General features: G+C 33.4%; 1 protein-coding gene across 3 annotated transcripts; it reads right to left on the bottom strand.

The window, feature by feature from the left end:
• Positions 1-323: 323 nt before the first annotated feature.
• On the bottom strand, positions 324-19,323 carry CLEC2B (C-type lectin domain family 2 member B). Of its 3 annotated transcripts, none has more exons than XM_041736687.1 (6): positions 19,159-19,323; positions 11,779-11,868; positions 5,266-5,429; positions 2,317-2,420; positions 1,212-1,347; positions 324-1,079 (listed from the first exon to the last, which is right to left on the bottom strand). In XM_041736687.1, exons 1-5 carry the CDS (start codon positions 19,223-19,225, stop codon positions 1,239-1,241), a joined length of 534 nt encoding a protein of 177 aa, XP_041592621.1. In that variant the 5' UTR covers positions 19,226-19,323; the 3' UTR covers positions 324-1,079; positions 1,212-1,238. The 3 variants fall into 3 exon arrangements, with proteins under 3 accessions (XP_041592621.1, XP_041592622.1, XP_041592623.1); XM_041736688.1 differs by having other exon boundaries at positions 1,197-1,347; XM_041736689.1 differs by lacking the exon at positions 11,779-11,868.
• Positions 19,324-21,707: the final 2,384 nt, after the last annotated feature.

Here is a 21,707-nt window from a genome sequence, read left to right on the forward strand (position 1 = left end):
ATCTTCATTGAATTATTGAAACAATAATCCCAATAATCCCTCCAGAGAAAATTTCAGGACAAGCACATTCATGAATTTAGGCACAGGAATATTAAAAAAAAAAAACAGAATAAATCAATTGAGAATAAATATGATATGACATCATGACCAAGTTGAATTTTATCTGGGAATTCAAAGTAGTTATTTAACATTAGAAAACATGTGTCATTAACATTGAAAGATTACGAAAGAACATCAAAACAGATAAAGAAAACAAAAACATATAAGAAAATTTAAAAAAAATTCAGTCCCTTTCTATTAAAAAAATATTTTTAGGAAATAGGACTAGAAAAGAACTGCCTTAACCTAAAAAAGGTGCATAAAAATTAAATAAAATGCTGATAATGTTGAAATGTTAGAAACATTTTCTTTAAAATGTGAGACAACCCCAAGATATTCACAGCCCAAATTGTCTTGGCAGTTCTACAAATTTTAATTAGACAAGAATTAAGTAATAGTTATAAGAAAAAATAAACCTTATTATTAGATGCTATTTTTATCATTTTAAAAGAATCCACAAATTATTAGAAATTATGAGTTTTCAGAAAGTATGTTGAACAGGAGAAGAATAATGCAGTTACATTTCCACAAAAAAGTAACTATTTTAAAAATAATAAAATTGCATAATTGTAAAAGCCAGATACATTTGATGAGGACACACATAATAAATAACATGCAATGACTGGCTAGAAAAACTATAAATCATATAAGAAGAAAAACACCAATGTCAATTATATATTACAAATGAGTAAAGAAATAATATATATAAAACACTTTTTCTTAAAGTATTTTATTTATTTATTCATGAGAGACACAAAGAGAGACAGAGACACAGTCAGAGGGAGAAGCAGGCTCCTCACAGGGAGACCAATGAGAGATTTGATTCCCGGACTTGGGATCATGCTCTGAGGTGAAGGCAGATGCTCAACCACTGAGCCACCCAGATGTCCCAATACAACACTTCTTAAATTGATCTATAGATCCTATGTAATTACAGGAGTCTTCTAAAATTGTTGTCAAAAAGTAAAGATCCAGGTCATCTGAAAAATAAAGTAAGTTGAAGGAAATTATATGAATAATTATTAAGATGTATTACCAGGTTAGATCATTAAAGCAGTGAAAAATTAACTTATATAGAGAGAAAGAAAAAATATTACAAAAATCATGGGTACCCATGTTGTAATTCCACTATAGAAACATTAGTGCATTTTCCTCCTGCAGATCCATTTTCTTTCTGCATAGCATCTAGCTGTTGCTACACCATCATCATCGAGGTAAGCACATTTTTCATTTCCTCTCACAAGAAACCTACAAGGGATTAAACATCACGTACTAAAAAAAATGCTCTGATTTCTCACTTGCCCAATGACCCAATTTTTTAAAGTATCTGTACAGAGTCCTGAAAAAGTGTGCTGTGGCACAGTCCTCTCTTGCAAAGAGGAAGATATCTGTACCAAATTAGACTGAAAGAGTCTCTCATCCAAGAATTTTTATAACTGTTAAACTGATGTTAAGATAGTGATGTGTAATCAGTGGAACTACCAATTTATATAAACCAATAATTCTTAGAACAAGGCGATTTTGCTTTCTGCTCTCCACTTCGCTTCCCAACACACACATACACAAGTCACAACTGGCAACAGCTGGAGACATTTTGGGTTGTCACAAAGCAGGTAGAGGGATTGCCTAACAGAAAAAGCCAGAGATGTTGCTAACATTCAAAAATGCATGAAACAGCACCCCTTCTCCACAACAGAGAATTATTCAGTCCAAAATGTCAGTTGTGTTGCTGTTGAGGAATTCTAATATAAACTAAATAGTAAGTGGCTGGCAGTCACCATTGGGGTAGTTATGCTGAGATCATATGTGGAAGATATAATGGAAGTATAAAATGGAAGATATGAAGCTCAAATAAAATTAGGTTAAAATCAACAGTTAAGTTTAACTTGAACTGTAAAAGATGTCAGCAAAAAGGCAGCATGAACTTTGAATAATAGATATAAATTTGAGAAGACAGGTTAAAATCAGGCAAATGTTTTTTGGATTTTTTTTTTTTTTTTGGTCTGTGTTTATAAATCTCAGATCTTTATTTTCAAAATACTGAACTAAGATCTCCCTCTTACCTCCTGATTTCCAAAGTCCCTGGTTGATTTCTTGGAACTAATCTCAATACATAATACAGTTTTCCCTCCCTCACTTTTTCCAACATACACCCAAAGGTTCTGGAGAAGGTTATGTTATCAAAATTTTAATAATCTCCAAAAGAAAGAAACTCACCATTTGTTAAATATGGTTCCATTTATCCATTTTCCTGATTTATTTTCTGTCATTTCCAGTCCAATCCAGTGATCAGAAGTGCATTTGTATCGCCCAAGAAAATTCTTTAGAGACAAAATAAATTTTGTTTTATTTTTTTAGCTTTTGCTACAACCTTTTGTGACTCCCTTGCTTTGGAGGTTGTGAAAAGCAAGGCAACAAATGTTCAACTGCTGCTTCACCAGAAAATAGCTATAGGATTTTGAAAAAATATTTTATCCTCTGACCCTTAGTTTTCCTACTTGTAAGCAAATATGTGAGATAAATTTTCCTTAAGATACTTTTTGATTCCAAATTGATAAATCTTCAATATGGAAATCTATTCCTCCAGGATCTTAACGCTGTAAACTCCTGGAAAGCCAGAGTTTGCAATTGACTTCTTGCACAGCCTTTCTAGTCATCAGATATGTACTATAATGCTTTCTCACTTCCCAGTAAATACTAGTATATTGATTTTTAATATTATGTTTTACTTCAGATACTCTCCCAATAAGATTGCTTATGCACATGGAGGTGCATTGATGCGCCCACATGCACACAGACACCCTTCATCTATCCAATTCCTTTAGAATTTAATTCTCAAATTTTGTTTTTCTGCCCAAAATTTCTATTTCTAAAGAGATCATTCAGGAGAAAAATATTATTTTATCCTCATAGTTCACCCTTTTCATTCAACGTGGAAATTTCTTGTTGCCTTGGAGCCTTTTTAGCCATAGAATTAGACACAGAAAGTCATTGAGTCTATTATGCCACTAAATGCCTGGTAAACCACAAGTTTGACATTGTACCACTCCATGTTTCAATTTTATGATAGATATAAGGGATACAGTTCACAACACTATGGTCCATTTTTATTAACAGTGACACTAATAACCTTTGGCATTTTAATATACTATTTTATCCATCATTTCATAAATGTATTTGAAAAAAATATTTAACTTATTGAACTAACTTTGGAGTTTATAAAAGAACAGATTAATCAAACACTTTCCCTGGATTTACAGGGCTTCATTTATAGTGAAGAAATTTATGTAAACATAGAGTTAGAAAATATCCTTCTGGACGAGTAGAAGATTATGAATGAAATAAATACAAAGTGAAATTTTAGTTTACAAGAAAGAAATATCTGAATCTTTATAGGGCACTTGCTTATTGGATGTGCTCCAAGAGGTATATCTGGAAAGGAAGAGTAGAATATTCCATGATAAATACAGAGGACTAAGAAGAAGGAAGAAGAGGGCAATTCAAATTTTAGGCTTTGGAAAGAGCTTGCTTGAAGACAGAAAAAAAATGTGAGAAAGGATAAATGTATTGACCATCAGCACTCTATATGTTATTGGATAATTGGGAAAATTGGATTAGTTTAAGTAGTTGCGGTCTTAGTATCAGGGAACCAGGAGGTAAGCTTCCTAAAGCCTGTTCTTCGAAAAAATATTAACTATTATTTGCTCACTAAAAAAAACACTCATGTGGCTTCTTGTTAAAGATATAAGATAACTTTATGTAAGGGGAAATATATATGAAAAATATTTCATGACAGAAGCTATATCTCATTTTAGCTAAGGAAAACATTTTGTAATCTAAGTAAACATATATAACATTTAATTAAGCGGTTTTAAATAAACAGTCCTTTAAAATTCTTCTATATATTATTTTTATCACTCCTTTACAGATAGCTTTACATCATTTTGTCACTCACTTAAATTTGGCCCAAGTTATGTAGTAGTACATATAGGCAGATGACCTTCAAGCTATATTAGGAAATTGTAGGATCAAAGTCTCTTTTCTTGATCCCAAGGGTATAGTCATTATTAACTGATATATTTAATGATGTCTCAAGTTCAAAACTAATTATTTTGGTGTGCTTATATCTTTGTGTTCCATGATATGCACTATTTTTGTTAGCCTTTGCTGACAAGATTCCTATAAATGAAGATTTTAAAAATATTTTGCCTTGTTATTTCTTTATCTCTCAAAAATGTTATTAGTACTCATCATTTTTCCATCTTGCTGCTAGTTTAGGCATTTTCTCCCAAGAGGAACTGTAAAGGACAATTCAAGAATTTGTTTATTTATTCATTTGTTTTTTATTAGATCTCACACATGAGTGAAATTATATTTTGACTTTAGCTTTTAAAAAGACTAACCACGAGTAAAAACATATGCTTAGCACATAAATGACTCAAGGAAGTATTTATCAGTATTTTTAGTCCAAGTCCAGAAGTATTTAGCTTCACAAACCTTTGTTAAATTTCTAGATATCCTTTACTCACAGGATTTTTGCATGTAATCAACATTTATTTTAAAAATGTCCATTAAGCTTTTAATTTGTACCTGCCTTTATGGTATAGAAATGCGGCAATTTCAAATAAAACATAGTGTGTGTTCACAGGCCTTTTAGTGAAGTATGAAGCTCATACTTCAGTCTAAAAAGACTTTCAGTTACATATCTATTCTATTACTGGTAGTAGTGCTCTGATGGAAGTTGATATGGGACCTTGGAGAAAGCAAAGAAAGACTGAGAAGTCAGGGGTACTTTCCTCAAAGGGCATAGACTTAAGAATCCCATCCGTCCTGAAACAATTCTGTCTTTGTGGCGTACTGACTTTTAAAAGTCCCTGGACTGGCGTACTGACTTTTAAAAGTCCTTTAAAAAGGATTCCAAATATTTTCAAGTTCTTCTTTTTTATACTCCTTAAAATACAAAGATAGCTATCCAGTGTACTACTTGATACAAGTCTTACACTATTCAAACCAAACATCACCAGGTTTTTCAGTTATATCTCACATGGCATGTTCTAAAAATCTTCTGCATAGACAGGCATGTGTGAAAAATTTTAGAAATAATAATACCATTTGAATATTTCCAAAGCCCCTATTTAAGAAATGTAAGAATTGTGTATTAATTACCATTTCTTCCTTGGTATCAATCATAGTTAGGTCAGCCTGTTGAGTTACACAGTTGTGTCTACTTGAAGTCCAATCCCCTTCTTCTTTAGAAAAATAATAGCATTTGTTCTGGAAACCAATCCAATCATCTGGGCAGGAATACTGAGTACTCTTATGTTCTAAAACTAGAAATGAGATGAGACAAACACATATATTAAGGGCCAGATGAAATAATGTGCTACAGTATTTTGAGATCAATGGGGAAAGACAAGATTATGTTGTAAAAAATTATGATCATGACCAGAATTGCATATCATGTAACAAGCTGAAAGACAAATTTCATGTTAGATTAAATGACAACAGTTCAGGATTTGACAGGACACTGATGTTCCTTTCAACTCCAACCCCAGTGATAGAACATCCGTTTCATGAGATTTTACTTGTGTTAAATCACCTTTACCACTTTTGGGTAAGTGAAATATAATGAAATCCTAGCATTATCTGGGGGTAATAAAAATACTAATTTATGTTAGACTGTCATACTCTAGGGCATATGTTTTAATGTATAAGAAAGCAATGAAAATAATAAAATAGAATATGTAATTAACAATATGTGTGTTTGCTTATTGTCCACTAGAACGACCATTACTGTATGGCTCTGAGTTAACCACTGAAAAGAACCCAGATGAGATTTTGAAGGTGGAGGTAAAACAGAACCTTTATCCTTGGAGAATTAGGTAAAATGAACTTCGCAGGCCTTTTAAGGAATTTGCCGTTAGTAGTCTCAGCATCTAGATGTATTCTTAGATCTTCCTCTAATCTCTAGGTTCTCCAAACTCACTAGTGCTTTCAGCCAAAATCACTAGTGACTATTTCTCCTCCAGCTACACAGCTTTCCAGACCGTTGCTCCTCAACTCCTTCCACAGTCATGCTATTCCTAATTCCCATACTAAAGTCCTATTTTTGTAACTTTTTCAGTGTCTATTTTCTTTTGGGTACCAAAAGTGAATCCAAGTGCACAAAACCGGCAGCCCGGTGGCTCAGCGGTTTGGCGCCACCTTCAGCCCACGGTGTGATCCTGGAGACATAGGATCAAATCCCACGTTGGGCTCCCTGCATGGAGCCTGCTTCTCCCTCTGCCTGTGTCTCTGCCTTTCTCTCTCTCTCTCTCTCTCTCTCTCTGTCTCTCATGAATAAAGAAATAAAATCTTTAAAAAAAAATAAAGGCACAAAACCTTAATGATGAGCTATGGTATTGGTTGTCCACGTGATTCACTTTGAAGGCATTGATTCAAACACCAACCATAAATGGGATGCTGGTGACCTATAGTATGCGAAGGTAAAACAGTTAAATTATCACCTATAGTCACATGATGCCAAGTACCTATAGAATGTAAAACTTTTACACCTTTTTCTTTTTTAAATTCCAGTTAGTTAACATACAGTGTTACATTAGTTTCAAATGTACAATATAGTGATTCAACACTTCCATACATCTCCCTGTGTTCATCACAAGTGTACACCTTAATCCTCATCCCTATTTCAACCATCCCCTACCTGCCTCCCTTCTGATAATTATCAGCTTGTTCTGTATAATTAAGAGGTTGTTTCTTTTTTTGAAAAAGATTTTATTCATTTATTTCAGCAAGAGATTATAAGAGCAAGTGAGAGAGCACAAGCAGGCGGAGCTGCAGAGGGAGAGGGAGAAGAAAGCTCCCCATCAAGCAGAGAGCCCACCATGAGGCCCAAGCCCAGTACCCCAGGATCATGACCTGAGCCTAAGCTGAAGGCAGACACTTAACCAACTGAGCTACCCAGGAGGCCCAATAATTTGTTTCTTGGTTGTCTCTCTCTCTTATTTTTTCCCCTTTTGCTTCTTTGTTTTGTTTCTTAAATTCCACATATAAGTGAAATATGGTATCTTTCTTCTCTGACTAATTTATTTCACTTAGCATTATACTCTCTAGCTCCATGTCATTGCAAATGGCAAGACTTCATTCTTTTTCGGGGCAGAATTATATTCCATTGTGTGCATATATCACATCTCCTTTATCCATTCAGCTATTGATGGACACATGGGCTGTTTCTTTATCTTGGCTACTGCAAATAATGCTTCTATAAACATGTGGATACATCTATTCCTTTGAATTAATGTTCTTGTATTCTTTGGGTAAATACCCAGGATTGTGATTGCTGGAGCACAAGGTAGCTCTATTTTTAACCTTTTGAGGAAACTCCATATTGTTTTCCAAACCCAAAGTGCATGAATATTCCTTTTTCTCCACATCCTCACCAACACCTATTGTTTCTTGTGTTGTGGATTTTAGCCATTCTGAAAGGTGTGAGGGAATAACTCATTGTAGTTTTGATTTGTATTTCCTTAATAAGTGATAATGAGCATCTTTTCATATGTGTGTTGGCCATCTGTATATCTTTTTTGAAGAAATATCTGTTTATGTCTTCTGCTCATTTTTAATTGAATCATTTGCTTTATTAGGTATTGAGATTTATAAGTTCTTTATATATTTTGGATACTACCTATTGATTGGATACTACCTATTGGATAATATACTATCGTGCTACATAGTGCATGAATCAAAGGGAGTGGTGAATTAAAAACAAAGCAGAAAGAAAGACACATATTAAAAAATTAGAGCATAAATCAATTGGATAGAAAATTAATGTAAAATTTAAAAAGTCAACAAACTCATAATTTGGCTTCTTAAATAATCTGAAAGAGGATGGAACACAAGATAAACTGGTAAAAAAAATTAAAAGAGAGACATAAAGAAACATGTTAGTAAAACCAGGAATTAGAGAATTTTTAAAAAAATACAACTTAGCACAACTGACCAAGGAAAAGTAACAAATATGAAAACTCTCTAGTAAAAATTAAATATTTAAGTTTAAAAATTATACAAAACATTCTACAGAAAGAAATCTCCCAGTCCAGATGGTTTCAATTATGAACACGTCTGATCATTTGGGAAGATATAACAACAATATTGCACAACCTCTTTCAGAAGATGTAATAGGAAGAAATACTATTCAACTCAATTTTTAGAAGCTAGCATTATTTTAATTTGAACATCTAACAACAATATTATAGGAAAGGGAAATTGCAATTCAGTCTTTCATGAACACATGTACATATATAAACAAAAATATTAGCCAATTTTTAAAAAGATTTTTATTTATTCATGAGAGACACGGAGAGAGGCAGAGAGATAGGCAGAGGGAGAAGCAGGCTCCTTGCTGGGAGCCAGATGTGGGACTCAATCTCCAGACCCAGGATCATACCCTGAGATGATGCTCAAGCACTGAGCCATCCAGGCATCCCAAAATATTAGCCAGTTTAATTCAAGAGTGTTAAAAGGTTATTATCTTATGATCAAATTGAATTTATTCCTAAAATGTAGTAAGTTTAACACCTAAAAAGTTCTATATAATGCAACACAGTAACAGAAAAAAAAAGAGATAAACTAAGTACCATAGAAGATGGAAATAAAATATTTGATAACATTTCATACTCTTTCAGAGTAAAACCTCTTTGATAGCTAAGAGTTAAAGGGAACTCCTTTAATTTGAATAAAAATATCTACAAGTAACCCTTTTTTTTAAAAAAAGATTTTATTTATTTATTTATTTGAGAGAGAGAATGTGTGTGTTCCTCAGCTGAGGGAGGGGTGGGAGGGAGGAAGAAAAAGAAGCAGACTCCATGCTGAGTGTGGAGCCCCATTAGTGGGGCTCCATCTCAAGACCTGAGATTACAGCCTGAGTTGAAACGAAGATTTGGGTGTTCAACTGAATGAGCCACCCAAGTGCCTCTACAAGTAACCATTCTTAATGGAGAAATATTTTAAAAACTTTCTCATGGAATTAAGAATGAGATAAGGATGCAACCCTAACTACTTCTCATTAACCTTGTACTGGAAGTTCAAGCCAATAAACCAAGGCAATATACTAAAAGGTATAAAGATTTCAACATATTAAATAAAAGCATTTCTATTTGCAAATAATCTGAATGCTTACATAAACTTCCAAATGAAGATTAAGATAAGTTGCTTAAATTAATAATTAAACATAAAACACACATTAACAAATTTAGAAGGAAGGAAATCACATGATATCTGCCTTCAGATCACAATGGAATTAGACTAGAAGTCAATAACAGAAAGCTGAAAAATTCCCCAAAACATGCAGATGAAACAACACTACTCTAAATGGCACATGGACCAAAGAAGAAATCTCAAGAGAAATTTCAAAATGTTTTGAACTAAAGAAAAATAAAAACACAACTTATCAAAACTTCTGGGAAGCAGCGAAGGCAATGCTTAAAGGAAAATACATAGCATTGAAAGCATACTTTAAAAAAGAAGTATCTAAAATCAATCATCTAATTTTTCATCTTAAAAAATTAATAAAAGAAGAGAAAAGTAAACAGAAGAAGTTAAACAGGGAAAGAAGTAATAATTATAGTAAAAATCAATGAAATTGAAAGGAAATTAACAGAGAAAAATCAACAAAATCACAAGCTTGTTTTTTGCAAAGAACAATAGGACCTGCCAGCTTCTACCCAGGCTATGAAAAATGAAAGAGGGGACATCACTACAGGTCTTATGGAAATTTGAAGGATAATAAAAGAATATTATGAATAACTCAATGACCCAAAATTTGATAACCTAGACAAAATGGACCAATTTCTCGAATAACAAAATCTTCCAAAACTCAAATGAGAAAAAAACAGGCAATAGTCCTGTATCTATTAAAGAAATTGAATGACTAATTAGTAATGTCCTCAAACAGAAAGGACTAGGCCCAGATGATTTCACTGGTGAATGCTACCAAACAATTAAAGAAGAAATTATACAAATTCTGTACAATCTCTTTCAGAGGATAGAAGCAGATGAGATACTTCTCAACTCAATCTATGAGGCCAGCACTGCCCTAATATCAAAACCAAAGATATTACAAGAAAAGGAAACTACAGACCAATATCACTCAAAACGTAGATGCAAAAATCCTCACAGAATATTAGCAAATTGAATCCAACAATATTTATTTATTTATTTATTTATTTAGAATAAAAAAATATTTAAAAATAATTTTATACAAAATGGGATTTATCTCAGATCTGCAAAGCTGGTTAAGCATTTGAAAAACAATTAGTGTAATCCATCATCATCACAGTATTGGTCATCAGGAAAATGTCAGTTAAAATCACAATGAAGTATTAACACACACTCATCAGAATGACAAAAATGGGTAAAACTGACAACAAAGTGTTGACCAGTATGCTAACAACCAGTATGTCATGCACTTTTGGTTGGATTATCTACAATCTATGGACTTATTTGCTAATGCTGACCTATACATACTCCATGGTTTAAAATTTTTTCTCATAAGTATATCCCAAACAATATCTGCTACTCACTAAAAGTCTAAAAGTATAAGGATGTTAAAAGCACCATAATTTGCAGTAGTCAAAATGTGGCACTACCTGAATGTCCATCAAAAGTAGAATGACTAATAAATTAATAAATAGTGTGAAATACTCTATAGCAAAGATCTGAAAACTACAACCTGAGGCCGAAATCAGAGCTAAAAGTGTTTTCACATTTTAAAAATAATCAACTCAATAATAAATAGAAAAGCAAAATAGTTATAAGAAGAATAATATTTTGTGACCATGGAAAGTATACAATATTCAAATTTCCATGTTTAATTTTAGTGAAATGCAGCAAGCTCAATTGTTTACATATCATATGTGGCTGTTTTGCACTACAATACATAATGGAACATTGTAACACAGACTGTATGGCTAACAAAGCCAAATTTATTTACTATCTTTCTCTTTGCATAAAAATTATTCCAACCCCCTTCAACAATGAATCAATGAACTTTTGCTACATGTTATGTATGGAAGAATCATACAAACATGATGTGAAAAGAAAATAAGATGCAAAGAATACAAAAAATTGTATGATCTTATTTATGGAAATATTTTTATTTTTATTTTTTAAGATTTTATTTATTTATTCATGAAAGACACAGAGAGGCAGAGACACAGGCAGGGGGAGCACAGGCTGCAGGGAGCCTGACGTGGGACTCGATCCGGGTCTCCAGGACCATACCCTGGGCCCAAGGCGGCGCTAAACTGCTGGGCTACCCGGGCTGCCCTGAAAAAATTTTTAAATGGGCAAAACTAACCTATGCAACAGATATCAAAATAGTGATGGTAATGTTGGGTAGAATGTGAGATTATCAGGGTGAACGATTTTGTATTACTCATTTTTTGCATCTCCTCATGCTTTATACAGGTCAAGTAATTCATAACCATTCATTGATACCCATTAAATGAGAAATGAATACCTATGGATACCCATGAATAATGAGAAAAGAGTGCAAATAATGAGGAGAGAGTGTGAATAATGAAAAAGATCATGTTTGAGGCAGAAAAGAAAATGATCATTTGATAAAGAAGTCCCAGAAAAGAAAACAATAAGTAAAAAATAGAAATGTAATTTACTCACCTAGGACAATAATTAGAAGAATATTTAAAATGAAGAATATTACACATAAAACACGCACTAAAATTGTCATCTTACTCTTGGCCTTAACATCTGAAAAGAAAATTACATTTAGAAACAAGTGAGAGACTAAGTTTACATTTGTAACCATAACCAACAAAATTCAGGAAATTTATTCATATTTCACAAGATGATACTAACATACTGTTTCTGTTTGTTATATGGAAAAAAAAACCCAACAACAACAACCCTGCTGTTTTGAAATTTCTCAGGACATCCTTACACTCAATCTAAGTGTTACCATGGATTTTATTGCCATAGCTCAAGGAATCGAATATGTATAATTCTTTAGGATAGATTTCTTAAGACCCGGAGCCACCCCCAGGCCTTCAATATCCTTCTCCTCTGGTACAATATCAGCACATCCTAACACTCCTTGTATATTTCTAAGAAAATCTACTTTCTAACTAATGAAAAGTTTACTTTAAAGGAAAGATAGTATAGCATTTTTAGAAGTTCATGAATAATCAATCCAAAGATTTGAAATTGAGCTTTATGCTACAAACAAACAAAGGGAACTTGAATGAGATTTGGGGGTGGGGGCTGGTATTTTCTCATCTGCAAAGTCAGTAGAAAAGATGAGAAAAGATCATGTTTGAGGCAGAATAGAATAAATTTTTGATGAGGAATTTTTTTTTTGTTGGTGTCTATTTTGGGGAAAATGGTTCATAAGATTTTTGAAATAAAACACTTATTATTTATATGATTCTAAAGTATTCACCTTTATTGTAATATATTATGAAATTTTAAAAGTTGCAGCAGTTACTTTAAGATGGATGGTACACTGATTGAGGGCATTTATCACTCCCATCTTTTCCCTAGTGAAGAGCTATTCTTTTGTTGGATGAAATTTTTTCCTTTGTGGATGTATGAGAAGATATCAAATTTAAAACACATCTAAATTTATACTACATGGACATAACCAGCCTTACCATTTGGGTCAACATCCTTTCATCCATATGTCTCTCTAATCCTATTTTCACACATCTAACCTTCTCTCACAAAGACGCATGATTTTAAATGAGTACAGTCATCAGATACCCACTCTTTTATATTCTGATGATATCAGTTAGCAATTTTTCTTCTCATGTGTGGTTCTTAAGAATGGCCTCCAATGAATCATACCCCTCTGTGTCCACCAACCCTTTGACACATGATCCTGCTATTTCTCCCATAAAGAGATATGATGAATTGTTGAATTCCCCAACACTTGAATACGCATGACCTTGTGCCTTGCTTTAACCAACAGACTGTGGTAGAAGTGACCCTGAAACTTTATAGCCAAGCCTTAAGACACCTTGTAATTCCTACTTACACTGTTCAGGAGACATGAGCCATTCCTACTGAATCTCACCTTATCCTATACTGTAAAACCACAAGCAATGCAAAGCAAAAGCAAAATACAACCATTGGTATTTTAAGTCGCTAAATTTAGGAATTTAAATTGGTTGTTCATTCAGAGCAACTGCTGAACTTATGCATCATGTAAAAGAATAATTTGACATGATTTTAATGAATGATAATACTTTTAGGTAGCTATACTGATTTTTAAAAAGTCCTCTTCTGATGGGTATTTATTATATTATTTATTATTTATTTATAGGCTGTTCTAGCCATTTTAGTTTGAACTAAAATTAGAATGAGTATAGTCTAAATATCTTGCATGGTTCCCTAATTATACTCTTAAGAAAAAAATTTCAAAAAGAAACAAATTGGCATGTATTGATTAGATGTTCTTCTAAAAGTATGGTGGCAATCTACACTATCAAGCATAATGTATGAAAATATTAATACTCATAAAAATCCATAATAAAGTAATTTTTAGAAGTACCAAAAGAAGGGAGAGGGAATGCCACAAAGAGAAAACTAGCATTGTTTCTTAGCCACCAAACTGTTATTTCAACTATGTGAGAAACAGAATTAAGAACTATGTTTGACCTATGTGTTTCTATCAAATTTGTGAAAAGTCCTGTCATTAGTTGAGCATTTCTTCTGACCATCTGGAATTTCGAAGCTACACAATGAACATGAACTGCAATGCTTCACTTGTGAACCAGCATTGTGTTTGTTCATTCTTTTTTTAAAAAGATTTTATTTATTTATTCTTGAGAGAGAGAGAGAGAGAGAGAGAGAGAGAGGTCAGAGACACAGGCATAGGGAGAAGCAGGCCCCATGCAGGGAGCCCAATGTGGGACTCGATCCCAGGTCTCCAGGAGTACACCCTGGGCTGAAGGCAGCGCCAAACCACTGAGCCACCCGGGCTGCCCTGTTTGTTCATTCTTTACAAATATTTACTAATCACCTACTCAGTGCTAGTTTCTACAAATTTAACCCTAAACAAAAAAAGACATAATCTATTCCCAATCAGATTGGTGGAAAAGACACAGTCAACTGAAAGAAACAAACAAACCAACTTTAAAATTACAGATTGCAACAGGTTCTGGAAGGCACTATGAGGGTGCTCTGATTGATAAAGGGAAAATGAGCAGAAAAGAGTGGTGGACATTCTGTGGAAGTGACATTAAAATCAAGACAAGAACAGCAAGTGCAAGTGTCTTGAATCAGGAAAGAATTGAAAAAAATGTGGCAAAGCGGAACACCTTTGATAGGGTCAGAATAGCCCAGAATAGTGACTAGTTAGGACCAAAATGATGCTCAACTTCGAAGGCCCTGGGAAAGTAACTTGGCTTTCTTCAATGTATAATGAGGAGCCACTGAATTGTTTTAGGTGGGTGTTTGGCATTGCCAGATTTGTGCTTTTCAAAGTGCTCTCTGGGACAGCCTAGGTGGCTCAGCGGTTTAGTGCCGCCTTCAGCCCAGGGCGTGATCCTGCATGGAGCCTGCTTCTCCCTCTGCCTGTGTCTCTGCCTCTCTCTCTCTCTCTCTCTCTCTCTCTGTGTGTGTGTGTGTATGTGTCTCTCATAAATAAATAAAATCTTTTTTTAAAAAGTTCTCTCTGCCTAGTGAGTGGAGAGACTATTTAGGGAGCTAAACAAGGGTGGTAGCAGTGGAGACCAAAAAAAAAAAAAAATCAAATGGAGCACTTGGAGGCCACTGGTATCCTTGATAAAATGGTTTCAGAGTCATACAGAATAATGGTAGATTGCTGCAAGTAAGGAAGTGAAAATAGCAAGTAAACTCAGAGAGCCTGTGCCATGTGAAGGAGAACAAGCAAAGAGGTAGTTAGAATGAGATGAATGGTTATTATAGGGGTTTTTAAAAAAGGATATAACACATAATGTTTTTTCTTGCATTTAGGGATGATTTAATATGGAAGGGATAGATTGTTGGTGTAGGCAAGAGAGAGAGAGGGAGGGAATAACTAGATTAAGAAGAAGAATCCCTGCACAGGCTACAGGGGTTGCAGTCTGAAGTACAAATGGAAGGAGTATTCCTAGGTAAGAGAAAAGAGCCTCCCTCCAAAGTCATAAAAGTCAAAAAGAGGAGAAACAAAACATACAACCTGTCTTTTCAACCTTTGTGGTTCTCTGTATGCCTCGGTTCCAAACTTTAGTCCAGGCTCTTTCTATGGGATTTTAATCACCTTTCAAGTGTCACCTTATTAATCTCTCTAATTCCTATTAGTTTTCTATAAGTATCAAGTATCAAGAAAACAAGTACCTTTCTCCTTTTTCTATGTTATGAGTCAAGTCAGTTTGTCCTTATGACATTTTATTTGCCCATGAATTGGCAGAGTGGATGAAGGAGTATTATTGTTATAAATATTACAGGTTTAAAATCTTGATTAAAATTTTAGAGTGTATAACTTTATTTTCTTACCTCTTATAATCCTATTATCTCTTCATCCATTAAATAATACTATCTGTTTTTAATTTTTTGTATTTTATTTTTTTGAGAGAGAGAGAAAGAAAGAGGGAGTATGCAAGCAAGGGGAGGGACAAGAGGGAGAGAATCTCAAGCTGACTCCTCGCTGAGTGTGAAGTCTGACTCAGAGCTCATCCCCGGACCCCAAGATCATGACCTGAGGTAGAGTTAGACACTTTACTGGCCACCCAGGTGCCCTTCCCTTCTCTCTCTCTTTTTTTAAATTAGAGAATACATATGTTTTCAGAAGGTCTGGCTTATAATAGTAATTAAATAAAAGGAAGCTGTATGATTTTTTCTTCTGTTATAGCTCTTCCATGTTTCCATATTTTAATTTAATCTTTCCATATTTTTTCTTCTGTTATAGCTTTCCAATTTTTCATATTTTAATTATTGTGTATGTGTGTGTCTGTGGGGGGGAGGTGAAGATTACTGTAATATCAGGTGGAATTTTTTGAATGTATTTATATATTTATTTATTTATTTATTATTTTAAGTAGGTAGTCAGGCTCTTTGGAATACTTTCCTCCAGAATTATTGCTGAAAGAAAACCCAAAACTGCTCCAATCAACGATCCTTCATTTAAAATGTATACACACACACACACACACACACACATTCATATATATCTTATTAAAAGGATGATTCTAAAAACTAAGGAGGGATTTTAAAAGAAGAAATGCCTCTGAAGCCAACAAGAAGAAAGAAGGGTAATATTCCATTGTATATTACTCAGCCATTAGAAACAACAAATACCCACCATTTGCTTCAACGTGGTTGGAACTGGAGGGTATTATGCTGAGTGAAATAAGTCAACCAGAGAAGGACAAATATTATATGGTCTCTTTCATTTGGGGAATATAAAAAATAGTGAAAGGGAATAAAGGGGAAAGGAGAAAAAATGTGTGGGAAATATCAGAAAGGGAAACAACATGAAAGACTCCTAACTCTGGGAAACGAACTAGGGGTGGTGGAAGGGGAGGTGGGTGGGGGGGTGGGGGTGACTGGGTGACGGGCACTGAGGGGGGCACTTGACGGGATGAGCACTGGGTGTTATTCTATATGTTGGCAAATTGAACACCAATAAAAAATAAATTTATAAAAAAGAAGAAAGAAGAAAGAAGGGTACACACTTTCTATTAGTATGAGAAATGCTAATTTGCATTACAAAAACAGTAAGAGTCCTTTCCATGGCAAAGTTGGCAAGATATGAGATCATATAATTTTGTGGTGCGGTGAGAATGCTAGATCCTGCATGTAGATGACACCAGCCTCAACCTTTGTTATAAGTGTAGCACAGAAACAGTGGGACTAGAACCAAAAGGCTAATTGATGTTGGCATAAATCTTCTCATAAATAATAAGAGAAAAGAGATGACTGAAGACTCTCTCGGTACTTTGATGCCACATAAAAGCTAAAAAATATCATATAACACTCTCAGGGGGGTGCCAATTTGGAGTGACCTTTAGTTTGATTTAGGACACTGGTGAACTGAACATTTATTGCACTTCCTAATATGCAGGTACATATTTAAACAAACATGCTACATGTTTGTTCTCTATTTAATCTGTCCACTTCCGGAGCCCTGAAATCTACTTTTCTACATTCAGCATAAATAGCTTTTATTTTATAAGCTCCTTCTCTATACCCTTAGGCTCAGTGATCAATACCTGTACACTGCACAAATTATCCAAAAAACAAGAAGAACAGAAAGTACTGGTTTCCCACTATGAATTTAGTAGTGAGAGATGAATTTCAAACAAGTTGCTCACCCTCATAATGTGTTAACAAGGGATGTAAAAAATAGATAACAATAAAAGCCCATTTAATTAACAATGTAACTAAAATAGTTCTAAACTCATCTCTATCATAATCTAAACATAATCAAAACAACTAAGGATTCCAATTACTTTCCCCATTGAAAAGCATCAGACTCAAGTAATTTCTTTTCATTTCTGACTCTGATTTCTGACTCTGTGCACTGGCTTTGGCAGCATACGTACTAAAATTGACAATGATCGTTTCCAAGGAGAAGTGTTAAGAGGTAAATTCCAGGGTGACCAATGAATTTAAAACTAAAAAAATACACTTTTTCCTAGCTGACAGCTATGGAAAAAAAATCATAAGTTACCAAGAAGCAGAAAGAACATTATAAAAGAAAATATTAAGAATATAAAAGAAATATAACCGAATATAAAAGAAAATATTAAGAAAAAAAAATATTAAAAAATAAATTATAAGTTACTATAAAAATCATTAACTATTACAATGGTGTTTAAGTTCAAATTATATATCTATAAATGCTATGTATAATATTATACATTTACATAATATTATTTAGTAAACTACAGACTATATTTATATACTATATATTTATTTATACCTGAAATATATAAATTCATATTGTTGATTGATCTCTGAGATAGAGACTAACAGATTTTATGAGTGACTAAAGAGCATTCTCAAAACTTTTGATTTCAATATTTTCATGTTATCGTCTAATATCCATTGTCTAATATCCATATCGTCTTAATCCCATTGTCCCCAGCCCTCTTTGATCTAATCTTAAACAAAATTATTAAATTGTCAAAAAATGAGGAATAAGTATTTATACATCTTATATGAACTGCAGTAACAGTAACTCTTGATGGTTGCATGTCCTGGTATTTGAAAATAAATTAAACAGCAAATATTTAGAACCCACCAGAGCCTCTAAATTGATTTAATGCATTTTAGCTTTATTACCTCTCTTCTTCACCATATTTTGACTGAAATACTGCTGTTAAAATAACTTTGAAAGATTGTTTCTGCTAGATTTAGAGTTTAGATCGTACATATCTGAACTTGCTAGTTAGTATGTCCAAAGCTACCAAGTTGTTTTCTCCTTTCTAGCTGTAAAGTGCATTTTCTTTGCTTATCTTTCTTAAGATTGCCAGAGACAACTTCAAGGATATCAGAATACTAGTGATTATATAAGAGCCCGATAGGGAGATCATCTTTCTGCTATTAAGAAACCCTAAAGTCTAGCTTAGCTTGACTCAACTCACTATCCATAAACAATCTTTTACAACATTAGAAATCTTGGCCAAAGTTTTCATATTGTGTCTGCATTCTGGGCCTTGAATGAGTATGTGTATCAAATTTAACATTTTCTCCAGTATTGGTTTTATTAAATACTTAGTAAAAATGAAATTAAATCTTGAACAGTTTTGAGCTGTAGTTAATCCCTCTCCACTACCAGTTAAAATAAGATAAAATGAATCTCCATTTATAAGACAAAATAGCCAAAAAAAAAAAGACAAAATAGCCAATTACAAATCTGAATTTTATTGTTACAAATTTCATTTTATGGAGATATTAACTCAAAAAAGGATTTTTCGTCCTCAATGGAAAAAAATAACAAAATCTGTTCCATACCTTGGAAAGCTTTTGACATGTGCATTATGTGTGATAATTTCCATCAATAACATTCATTCTGAACAACTGTAAATGTCTTACCTTGCTTCTCTGCATTGGTTCCTTGATTGCTGTTATCAATGAGGGAAACTACCAGGCTTTCTGTCATCCTTTCCAAAACCTCTCTGCAAAGCTTTAAATTTAATTCAAAAATGTTATTAGTCTTTTTTATAGCAGCTCCAAACTCGAGTTGCTCTATTTTAGAAAAGCAAAACAATTTTAAGCAATATTTCTTAAAATGAAAGTAAAAATGTGTCTGATTGAGTCTATTACCTAACCACAATTTCTTCTGTAAAATGAAAAAAAAAAAAAAAAAAAAAAAGGAAACCACACACACAAAACAAACACCATTTACTAAAGACGGAAGAAGTTACTTTAAAGTAAAGAACTAACAGGCTCATATTTTCCTATTTTTTTCAGCAGAGGATCCTTATTGAACAAAAATATATTCAATAGGCTATTTTTTCAATGGTTTCAAGAATAGAACATAACCGGGGTACTTCCAGGGCCATAGGAGATAAGGATACTAATTAATTAAAAGGCATGATTTAAGACTTGTGTTTAGACATTTGGTCAGACACAATAATCATATGTTTAGAAAGACAATCTTAAAGGTGACGAAATCAAAAAGAAGAAAGCTATGCTTCAAGCTGGCTGCTGAAGAAAGAACAAAAACAATTTTCTCTCTTTCTCAGACACAATCATGGCTGCATGCACACTCACACACCTCTACACAAACAGGAAAAAAAAAGAAAGAGAAAAAGGAAAATAAAAGATACTCAGAACATTACCATCAATATTCAAGATGGTAATGCTATCAGGCTAGTGTTAGGTTGTCAGGAAATAGGTTCCTTTTCAAATCTGTCCTCATAAGAATTTTCAAATGTTTCATATCCTTTCAATAAATACATTAAAAAAAATCTACAGAGAGGCAGGTGATGTCATACAAGCTGCTTCAGGATTAACACCACATTTGTTCTGACAGGGACACTGAAGGGAAAAGGAAATGAGAACGGAGAGGAGAGTAGACAAAAAAAATGAAAAGAAAAAAAATGTGAAAAGAATAATCCCATTTTATATAGGATTAAACTCTTCCAGATGGCCTTAAATATACAGCTCTGGTCACTTCTATCATCACTCAAAACAAAATTATTCATGATAAAAATGCAGATAACAAGATCGTTCCTTCCATTTTGAGACAGAAAAAAGGACTACAAAATTGGGGAGGAATGAAAGTTTCTACCTATGTCATCACCAAAATATTCTATCCAGAGGACTATTAGAAATTCACATATAGGAGAATATAGGGATTGCACTATCATGGTTGAGTGAAATTTAGTTTTGTTCCCCAGGAAAAGCAATTAAGGTATGAAATTTCATTCAAAATATAAAACATTTCCATCACCTCAAAGTGTTTCCTAAGGTACCTTTACAGTTCATCCCACAAACCAGGCAGCCACTAAGCTATTAACAGAGATGAATTTTGCTGGTTTTAGAATTTTGTATAAATAGAATGGTATGCATGCACCCTTGTGAGTCTGTTATCTTTTGCACAGTAAAATGTTTTTGAGTTTCATCCAGATTGTGGCATAGACCAGCAGTTCCTTTTCATTACGGAGTAGAATCTAATTGTGTGAATGTATAATAATTTGCTTATCCATGACTCTATTTGGTTGTTTGCACTTTTTGACTCTCATAAATAAAACCAGCATCAGTATTTCTGTTAGTCTTTCTGTGAACATTTCTTTTCTAATATTTTGAGGAAATACCTAGTAGTGCATTTGCTAGGTCATATAAAAAATATGTTTGTATTTTTTGTGATAAGAATACTCAACATGTGATCTGAGAGGCGATGGATATGTCTATTATCTTGATTGTGATAATGGTACCATGGGTGTTTGCATATGTCCAAACTCATCAAATTGTACTCATTAAATATGTGCAGTTTTTTGCATATTAATTATACTTCAGTAAAGCTGTTTTTAAAAACAAAAATATGTGTTTAATTTTATAAACACAAAATATCTTCTAAAGGATTTGTACCATTCCCTCCATTAATGTAGAACAGTTGCAGTTCTTTCTTCCAGATCAACAGCAACATCTGATATATCTTTTTAATTTTCACCATTCCAGTAGGTATGTGATGGTATCCAAATGTAGTTTTAAGTTTTAAGCTGCATATCTCTGATAATCTGCTGAACATTTTCTCATGTGCTTATGGCAATTAATATATCTTTTTTGTGAGCTCTCTACTCAGATATTTTACCAATTTTTATAGGATGATTTGTCTTCTTTTTAATGAGTTGTAAGATATATATCTTATATTTGTCTTAAAAATCTAGAACTCTCTAAATCTAATAAACCTGAAAGTGGCATAATCTCCATTGTTAAAGTCTAAAGTTTATCCTTGCTTAAAGGTGATACTGAGTCTTCTGCCATCAAAGAAAGTGCACACATCCTCCTTACAGTCATCCCTTCCTTCCCCTCCTGATCATAAGGACAATAACTAAGATTAACTGTTAGCCTTGATACTCAGGAGAAATTCAAGACCTCACCAATATGCAATGACAATCTAGAGCACTCACAATGTG

This window comes from Vulpes lagopus, chromosome 21, assembly GCF_018345385.1.
Source record: "Vulpes lagopus strain Blue_001 chromosome 21, ASM1834538v1, whole genome shotgun sequence".
Lineage (NCBI taxonomy): Eukaryota > Metazoa > Chordata > Mammalia > Carnivora > Canidae > Vulpes > Vulpes lagopus.

Bases quoted from the DNA above. Each gene is read 5' to 3' on its own strand.
- CLEC2B (XM_041736687.1), bottom strand. From the start codon at position 19,225: ATGACAGAAAGCCTGGTAGTTTCCCTCATTGATAACAGCAATCAAGGA. The intron at 11,869-19,158 runs GTAAGACATTTA...TTTTCTTTTCAG, and splicing joins AACCAATGCAGAGAAGCAAG to ATGTTAAGGCCAAGAGTAAG. The intron at 1,348-2,316 runs GTGAGTTTCTTT...AATCCCTTGTAG, and splicing joins GGAACCATATTTAACAAATG to GTTTCTTGTGAGAGGAAATG.